We start from the raw sequence: 1,109 nt of genomic DNA, 5'->3' as shown, positions 1-1,109 counted from the left end.
CCCCGCCCCCGCGCCCAATCCCCAAGTGCACGAACTTCGTGCACCGGGCCTCTAGTGATTTAATAAAGCTGGAGGATGAGCACTTAGATTATTACTCAATAAACATCTTTGAATGCATGAAATGTAACTATTAATAAAAATTAGTTTGAGACAATACATATAAAAGTTAACAAAAAATTACTTTATGATGGTGATTATCAGCTGGTTCTTTGACTATGTGCTGAAATAGGTTCTTCTTTTGGGCTCCATTAGTGTTCAGAAGTAGAGGCCTAAAAATCAAAAGATATCTATGAAGCAAACATACAAGAAATTTAAACTGCTTCTACTACAAATACACTCATGGTAATAATGAATAGTAAGGATAAAATAAATTTTAGTAAGGATACAAAAGAAACTCTTAAAAATCATTTTATCTTAGAAATAGAAATTGGGGGATCAGTGTGCCTTATTTCTTCATTCATTTTTACTACTTTTGCTATAATAAATGTAACAAACTACTTTCTCCAGTTATGTTTCATTGCTGACTGAACTATATAACTTTTTTTTTAATTTTTGCTTTTTGTTTTTTAATTTTATCATTTAAAGTATTACAAATAGTAGTACATCTCCTTCTTTCCCCATTGACCTCCCCCCGGCTTCCCCAAACCCCCGGCACATGCCCTCACCACCCACCCCCCAGTGTCTTGTGTCCATTGGTTATCCTTACATGCATGCATGCATACAAGTCCTTTGGTTGATCTCTTGCACACACCCACAACACTCCCCTGCCTTTCCGCTGTAGTTTGACAGTCTGTTCGATGCTTCTTTGCCTCTGTATCTATTTTTGTTCATCAGTTTATAATGTTCTTTATATTCAACAAATGAGTGAGATCATGTGATATTTATCTTGCACTAACTGGCTTATTTTACTTAGCGTAATGCTCTCCAGTTCCATCCATGCTGTTGCAAATTGTAAGAATTGCTTCTTTTTTATGGCAGCGTAGTTTTCCATTGTGTAGATATACCACTGTTTTTTTCAATCCACTTCATCTGCTGTAGGCCACTTAGGCTTTCCAAATCTTAGCTATTGTAAATTGCGCTGCTATGAACATAGGGGTGCATATATCATT

The 1,109-nt window shown here is 36.1% G+C and overlaps 1 protein-coding gene across 3 annotated transcripts in view; it reads right to left on the bottom strand.

Annotated features, from left to right (window-relative positions):
* The window catches only part of HSF2 (heat shock transcription factor 2), a 21,238-nt gene that overhangs the window by 11,558 nt on the left and 8,571 nt on the right, over nt 1–1,109 (bottom strand). For all 3 annotated transcript variants that reach the window (XM_015557831.1, XM_006778432.2, XM_006778433.2), the window contains exon 6: nt 182–269. In XM_015557831.1, coding sequence (XP_015413317.1) covers nt 182–269 — 88 coding nt within the window. The remainder of the gene's footprint in view (nt 1–181; nt 270–1,109) is intronic.

Source organism: Myotis davidii, unplaced genomic scaffold (genome assembly GCF_000327345.1).
Source record: "Myotis davidii unplaced genomic scaffold, ASM32734v1 scaffold147, whole genome shotgun sequence".
NCBI classification, from domain to species: Eukaryota; Metazoa; Chordata; class Mammalia; order Chiroptera; family Vespertilionidae; genus Myotis; species Myotis davidii.
The sequence above is the reverse complement of the archived record's forward strand: the minus strand, read 5'-3'. Positions and strand labels throughout refer to the sequence as shown.